This window comes from Centropristis striata, chromosome 2 (genome assembly GCF_030273125.1).
Source record: "Centropristis striata isolate RG_2023a ecotype Rhode Island chromosome 2, C.striata_1.0, whole genome shotgun sequence".
Classification (NCBI taxonomy): domain Eukaryota; kingdom Metazoa; phylum Chordata; class Actinopteri; order Perciformes; family Serranidae; genus Centropristis; species Centropristis striata.
Genome location: NC_081518.1, coordinates 9,773,539 through 9,781,996, shown reverse-complemented (window position 1 = coordinate 9,781,996; position 8,458 = coordinate 9,773,539). Strand labels below are relative to the sequence as shown.

Genomic DNA, 8,458 nt, shown 5'->3' with positions numbered 1-8,458 from the left:
TGAGAATTAGCTGCTAAGATGTTTCCTAGTTATATATAAGAACCTTCACTCTGAAAATATGAGGAAAGCAGCAGGATGTCCATCTCATACTGTCATGTACTGTAGTTAGTATTGCTTTCCACTGGCAAATATCTGTTCACATCAAATGGACTTTCTTTCCTGTGTGTCTCTCTCACACTCTATCTTGCTTGTTCTCTTTTTTCTCCTTTTCTCCCACTCTCTTTATGCTTTTGCTATGACATTTTGAAGAACACCATTAGTCCTATAATGACTGTTCATGTGGCTGCAGAAAATTTGTGCCATTATGAGAGATCTCATCAAATGCATAATCATTAAAGGCTCTTTTCATTGTTGTTGAAAGGGAAGGTCTGGTCACATAGTACACACTTTGGATGGCTATTTATTTTCTTTCTTACAATGGTCGGCAAACTATTTTTATACGGTATATTTTCAAATTAGCTCAGTCACATTCTGGCTAGCAAGGTGTACCTTATAAATTGCTGCTGTAGCCCATCTGCTTCAAGGTTGGACGTGTTGTATTTTCAGAGATGGTCTTCTTCTCACCTTGGTTTTTGAGTGGTTATTTGAGTTACTGTTGCCTTTCTATCATCTCCAACCAGTCTGGGCATTTTCACCCCAAGAACTGTCGCTCACTGGATATTTTTTTTTCCGGACTATTCTCTGCAAACCCCAGAGATGGTGGTTCCAGACAATCCCAGTAGACCAGCAGTTTGTGAAATACTCAGACTAGCCCGTCTGGCACCAACCACCATGCCATGTTTAAAGTCACTAAGTTTACTAAATGAAAAGTATTTTTTGATTTATTTTGCCCAGCTGGAATTCTTATCATATGGAGGGCCTTGGGTAAAGGCCTCTTTTAACCACCTCTACCTCTATGGATGACTGACTGAGTCTGTGGTCTATCACGACCCTTCTGTCGTTCTTCATCTTGAAGTAGAATAGATTTGTTGTGTTTGAGCCTGTCGTGGGGACAGCATGTTGCGAAATTCTGCAGATGGGTTTCTGGTCCAAACCAAGTAGCCCCCCTTTAGGTACAGCTATTCTTGTGTTTCATTACGCTGTGCACTCTCAATGTTAGCAAAACTGCGCACACCATACCTCTATGGTTTTGCAGTATTTCACAATTGTGATGGAAATAATATATACAATAGTATTTTTTTTTAATGATTTCTATAGATAGTCATATCATCCAGCCCTAGTTATAAATAGCTAATGTGTTACACTGACCCATGCGCACACTTCTTGTACTGTGAGAAATCACCCACACGCGTATTATGTGGACCTGTGAATGGTTAATCTTCCTTTCCTTTTCCCCTCCATTGTTTTCTTCTTTCTTTCTTCTGTCTCAGTTTCTCAAGCATCAGCACCTCAATTTATTCCCAATTTGTGTTTTTATGTTCTCATATCACCAAAGTAATGGGCTGGCTCGTTAAAAACATATTTGCTTTTGCTTTGCTTTTTTTTCTATAGTAATTTTTCATCCACACATGTAGGTTTGTGTATGTAGGGTGATGGTGGGGGGGAGGTGGTGAAAGGATGGGCGCAGATATGTTTGCTTCAGTACAGGGAGAAAAACAGAAAAATGGCAAATGACTTCAGAGATGAATGATTTAGGCTGCCATCAATCCATCGAATGACTTGGGAAATGTTAGGGTGGGCTTAACAACTGTTGAGATCGAACTGGTGTTGTCACATAGTGAAATGAAATGGAGATAATAATGCTTCATACCTGATATGACAGAGTAGTCAGAAAATACTTATTTTAGTGTGCACAGACACACAAGAGACACACACACACATAGACACATTTTGGGGCCATTGGTAGGTCTTCAACAGTCCTTTAGAGGGCACTACTCCACTGAGAATAGAGCACTGGTAAAATCCATCCCCACAGGCCAGTACATACTGATTAACAGAAGCTCCTAATCAATTATGAATCTTTTGATTTAGCGTAAATAATTTCAGTCCATTTCTGTGAGTTTATTTTTACATGTGTTCTGTGTTCTCTCTGTAGGGTATGTTAGTTTCTTTGAGACGAGCAGTTGACTGGTATGTTGCAGACCCTGATGCTCATGCACGAGTAATTTAGTGGTTTAGATTTAGAAACGATCTTGGTATCGCAGGAATAGAGAAGGAGAGGAGAGGAGAGACAAGCCTAATGAAGTCTGTTAATTTGCTGCTATCAGAATGAAAGTCTCAGACTAATTATGGCCCTGGGTCATCTAGTCTGGATCACAGGGAGAGGTGGCCCTGCATGGTTCACTTTGATTAGCTCACTCACAACACAGCTCCTCACTTCATTACTCTGATCTCCCTCTCTGTCTCACACTCGCCGGTACCCACACACCTGCAGTGGGGATAGTCTGTGCGCAAACAGACCAGTCAAGCCGTCACGTCAGTGTTAGTCAGGCTGGTGAAGTGTGTGCATTGATAAGTCAGAGGGGGAAAGGGCAGGTGTGTATAGTTCCTGGACGTTCTGTCTCTTGTGCTTTCTGTCAGGCTGACTGAAGTTCAGGTCTTAGCTGGATCAGAACCATACCGTGAGTCAACAGTCAAGCTGCACGGCCGGTTTGACTGTTCGTCTCCCCTCTGTTGACTGTAGAGTTGACAGATGTGTCGGAATGGTGGATTTGTTCACTTGCTGCAGACAGCCCCCCTTCTGTGCATCAGATGTCTCATAGCGGATTTTGCTTGAGGCAGTGGTGTGTGTGTGTGTGTGAGTATTACGTGTGTGTGTGTGGTGTTTGCACATTGAATTGCGAGCCCCTTATATTATCCCTGCTACAGAAACTCCCCTAATAGCAGTGATTTAAACTTTACCTGCATGACTGCCTTGATTGGCCATTGGAAACAACACAGTGATTTAATTACCCTTTGAAGACTGTTGCCCTCTCAACTTTCCCCTCGCTGTGTGCTTCTGTATCTGCTTTCTCAGGGGGGAGGAAATCGTATCACTACAACATGCCATAAATAATGAAGCCTCATCAAGGGGAAAGTCAGCGGAGGGTGTGATATCTCCTTAGGAAGTAAGATAGTTGGACAAATATTGGATGAGATGACGGGCCAAATAAACAGGCACACATACAGCGCCTGTCTCTTGCCTCTCTCACTCACACCGCTGTCATTTCCTTACTTCACTCGATAACTTCTTGGATTTTAGTATTGAGTATTATGTTTTTTCCTTCATTTGACAGTAGTGTTAGGATATTGTGTGTGTGCCTGTGTGAGTGTATGTGTGCAAAAAGGAGGGCAGTTCCAGTAAGGCGTTTTCACTGATTAGAAATCCATCCTGATAAGATGGAGTGCTGGTGTGAGCGTAGAGGGCTGGGGAAGGGAGGAGGAGATTTTTGTGTGTGTGTGAAGGGTGGGGGGTGGATTTGAGGTGTTACTTGCTTGTCTCTGAGGCCTGCCTGTCATGTACAGCATCAGTCATGCTCTTTCACAGCAGTTTTATTTCATCCACCATTCCCTTTAGTGCTTTGACGGTACAATTCACTGATACTGCCTTGTGGGAAGTGCTAGTGTTTGGGTAGCATGTGTGTGCGCATTGTTACACATTGTCATATTTTTGTCAAGTGCCTTTAAACTGTGGCAGAGATTGGATCAAAACCAGTCAGTAGAATTCATTACAAGTGAGAGGAGCAGATAACTCTTTTAAAATTCTAGCTTTGCATCCTTGCCTGACCCCGCAACCACACATTCTATTTCTTTTCGCAAGAAAGGACTAAAACTTTTCCTTTCCTTTATACCCAAGACCCCATTTTTTTCAGTCAAGAAAAGACACGAGCACAAATTGACATTATTTTGTTGCTGTTTTGTTTTTATTATGTGAATAATGCAGAATATAGTTTTCCCTAAGGTACACTGAGGGAAAAAGAATATTGAGACCATCCGCCTTCTTTGCTCTATTTTTCATTTCCTTATCACTCTACCCTACTTTGTCCACAGCTATGCCATCAAGTTGACATTTATCACAGGCCTCTATTAAAAGGCCTTAACTTGAAAGCGCTCAGATGGTAGTCGACTAACGCTTGTGTAGTGCTGTGGCAGAATAGAGTAGGCCTTTCAACTGAGACTGTTGACTCAGTGTTGGTGTCTGTCTGTAATGCACTGCTCTTTCCTGCCTTGTGATGGAGTCCTGCTTTCCCTTTCTGCCGTATCTGATCTCAACATCTGATGTTAACTGTGGTTTCAGTCAATGGCTTCATTTGTAACTTACATCTTTCTGCTGGGCTTACTCTCTGCTTATCTGCCACTTTGTCTCTCTAAACTTCTCTAAACTCTTTTTGACCATTAATGTGCCTCCTGCTATATCATTCTCATAAATTTCTCTCATATTTTTTTCTTCTACATTTTCAAAAAATAGGAATAGTCAACTCCAGATGTACCAAATGTTCTTAACCATCCAAATCTGCTAACTGATGAATCTGATTTGTTCATAATTGTTTATTAGCATAGGGAATGCTCCCTATATTCACTATATAAGGCCACCAAAAATGGCCATAAGAAGAAACCAAAAAACTAATTATTCAGAGCATCAGTACTGGATATATATAATATATCATTCACACCCTGGTGTATAGAACATTTTGTTCCTCAAATCATGACGAAAATTGATAATTTTTTTCATGGCTTTTGACAGTTTTCTGATTTATGAAATGTTAAAAGGAGAAATACATATTTCCTTCTGTGCAGAAATTTGAATCTAATATATCAACAAAATAAAATAACTTTAAAATTCGCTTTTTCCAATTCTCTTTTTCTGTCCTGGAAATATATGCAGATAAACACACATTTAATGAGTCCCCACCTCATTTGCATATCTAAACATAACATTTCTGAAAACTTGTAATGCAAAAATGTTCTGAATGTAACTACCAAACTGGGAAAGTTTCATAGAGATATCTATAAGTTAAAAACATTACACCATTCACCTGCAGTGTCTCCCCTTAATCTATAATACACCACAAATAAGTTGTGGACTGTGAAACAACAACTAGGTAAGAGTGGTCTCGACCACTTGCACAATTATCTCTTACTTAGGAGAAGAACAACAACACAAAAATGTTGGTGACTCCCGGAAATCAATGGGTACGAACAAAATAAGCCCAAATTGTCGTTACGAACAAAAATAAGAAGACATTTATTTGTAGACTGTTTCCTGCCAGAGGCCCAATGTTTCACACAGTTTAATGTTGAGCCATCCATATGTCATTAGTGCCTAAAATACTTTGTTGTAGCACCATACCTACGCTGTGTGCCCTGCTTCTTCCCTACTTTCGCTCAACCTGTGATGTGACGCAGACTCCCCACTGCTCTGCACTCACAAGTGTATCCTTATCTTCCTCACTTCCTGGGTGATAGCGCAATCTGATAACTACAACAGTTGCCGCTCCCTCTGATTGATTAACCAGTGACCTCTGACCCCCTGCGGGACATTTTAATTGGCTGATGTATAATGAGCAGGCTTCCCTGAAGAAAAGCTGTTTTAAGGCCAGGGAGATTGGGGGTGATGCTGGAAGGGGGCAATCTAATTAGCTGATTTAACTGATAACACCTGAGGCAGCTCGGTGAGAGAGAGAGAGAGAGAGAGAGAGAGAGAGAGAGAGAGAGAGAGAGTTTGTGTGTGCGTGCAGTACGATTCCTATCTTATTACTATCTCTTGTACCATAGAAATGGATGAGAATGAATCATGGATTATGCGCCCCAGCCAAGTATGTTTATATGCACTGAAACAAGGTGGTTAATGCTCTGCTACTGTGTGTTTTTTGTGTGTGCATGTTTTGAGAGAGAGAGAGAGCGAGAGAGAGTCGTGTGTGTTGGTGTAATAAATGAGATTCTGTTAGGCTATAAGTTATGATGAGTAGATCAATACAACATCTTAATGCAGTAAGCTGGAGGCTTTCGAGGGCCGGCTTCTTATATTGCATCCTAATACCCAATAACATCAAATTCAAAATTACATTCCCGTAAGAATATATACTTCAGCTATTTATGCAGTTTTTTTAAAGGTAAATATTGACATCTTTACATTTTTATCGATTTCATTTATAGCTCATATTAAAACACGGGTTTCTGCACTTGGCATTCATGGAGACAATCTAAAGTAAAGTGCCTTGCCTGATGGCTTGTTGAACATATTTACACAAGTAGTTAGAGGGCTGAAGAAAATAGAATGGGCACGACTGTACTGGCAGATGCTGCAAAGTGACCTCTGCCCTCCATGCATACATAGAACAAATTGTTTTTTTCTGTTGGGTATGGTTTTGTCATTTAACATTTTGAACCTCAATTTTTCTGACCATAAGGGCCAGAAAATATATTTTAACCTTGTATGACATTGACAATATCATATATACAGTGTAAACTATTTATGTTTCAACTACTAATTGAAGCTGGAGACTATAATTCTTACATTGACTGAGTTTTCCAGACCCAAGATGTTAATTTTATGGCTGCATTACATCAAATAGATAAAATCTAGATGTCTTCTGTGTCATTTTTAATCATTTTAATAACATTTGCCCAAAAATCAGCCTGACATCTTTAGAAACATTTATATTGTGTTGAGAGCTGTGACAGCAAAGACAACAACAAAAACACAAAGTACTATTGATTAATCTGTCACTTACTTTCTAGATTAATAGTGACATTGCTAAAAAAAGGTCAGGAAAAGTGAAAAATTACTTGTTTTTCCAACAAACCATCCAAAACCAAAAGGTATTACATGATTACATTGATTGTTAAAAAAGTTGCCATCTTATTATTTCTATATATATATATAGATTTTTTTTTTTTATCTTAACCAATATCAAAAATACTCCATTCATGTCCGTGCGGTATGTGTTTGTAATTGTGGAACAAAACAGGTTATTTGTTTCTGTGAGATTAGTTGCTAAATGTTCAGGTAATTGGTCTTTTTCTCCAGTTTTCAATTTGATTTAGTTGCCTTTTTTACTCGTTTATATATTTAGCCAAGTTTTTATAGCATACTTTATTTTTCCTTACTTGAGTCTCATCGTGTTTCACGCTGCAGTGGACAGGGTGCAGTCTTGTGAAAATGTTTTTTTTCTTCTTCTCTTCATTCTCTCTCCTCTCCCTTATCCATGGTACACATTTTCCATTGTCCTCCTTGTCTCTCCGTTGCGTTTTCCCCTCCCTCACACACTGAAAGACTGTGAGGACAGTGTACCAACAGAGGAGCCACGTAAGTCCAAGGATAGCTCAGTGTGTGGCCGTGTTTGTGTATTTCTCTGTGCGGTGGGCTGTATTGTAGGTGTGCACGCTTGTGGACATGCTAACATTCTTTTCTGCGGGAGCTCCCAGCATACCCCTTCACTTTTTAATTAGATACAGGATCCCTGAAAGAACACCAAGCCCATGTGGAACAGTGGAAGTACCTTTCCTGTGGATTAACCCCTCTCCTCTCCTCTCCTCTCCTCTCCTCTCCTCTCCTCTCCTCTCCTCTCCTCTCCTCTCCTCTCCTCTCACCACACACACCATAATTACAGCACCAGACAATTACCCAGCATACTCCTGGGACGCACATTTTGTTCTCTTAATCTGGTGTCTTAAATAATTAAAACCAACCATGAACTCCTCTTTGTGAGCCTGGCTCAAGAGGGTTGTGTACGTATGTGTGTATATGTGTGTTTTCTTGTTTTTTTGTTTGTAGCCCAGACATCATGATGCTTCTCCTATCTACCAATAGCACTATCACAATCCCACCTACCTGGCTCAGTGTGACCCAAAACAAATTTACCTTCACTTATAACCTGATTACTGTATGTGCAACATTGTGTTTATGGAACTGCCATGGCTCACCCATGCCTTACGCTGTCAGTGCTGTGATCACAACACTTTCCCATAATCTCTTTCTCCATGCTTCCCCAGCAGTGAGGCATCCTGTGATGGCAGACTATGTCATTTTTCATTTGAAAACATGTAAACACACCAACAAAAACAGAAATTATGACCCTGGGTAAATTTCAACATATGAAATATCTAAAATGTATCAAATATGACAACATTTTATATAATATTGTAACTCATTATATGAATAAAAAGCAACTGGACATTCTCCACCTTCCGGTCACTTTCTCCCCTTCCTCATGATGTACCTGAAATAAGATATGTAAATCTCATAATCTCACTGTATCTGAATTTGTGTGTATTAGATGTATGTCAGCAATACAGTATGTGCATGCATTTGTATAAATGTTACCTCTGTGTGTTGATAATAATTCAGTGTGTCTGTCTTCATCAGCCAAAAAAGAAGAGGAGGATCTGGAGGATAAGAAATCCATAAAGAAGAGAATTAAAGAGCTCAAGGTGCTCGATCCAAAGATTGCACAGAATCTATGTAAGTATTTGTTTCCTCTCAGCTAGCTCTTTCTCTAAAGGACTGGATTTATACGTCAATGTGTCTAGATGTTAC

At 39.9% G+C, this 8,458-nt stretch overlaps 1 protein-coding gene across 1 annotated transcript in view; it reads left to right on the top strand.

The window, feature by feature from the left end:
* LOC131987059 (protein diaphanous homolog 3-like) overlaps nucleotides 1-8,458 on the top strand; it is a 181,712-nt gene that overhangs the window by 67,216 nt on the left and 106,038 nt on the right. The window contains exon 18 of the mRNA XM_059352207.1: nucleotides 8,288-8,383. Coding sequence (XP_059208190.1) covers nucleotides 8,288-8,383 — 96 coding nt within the window. The remainder of the gene's footprint in view (nucleotides 1-8,287; nucleotides 8,384-8,458) is intronic.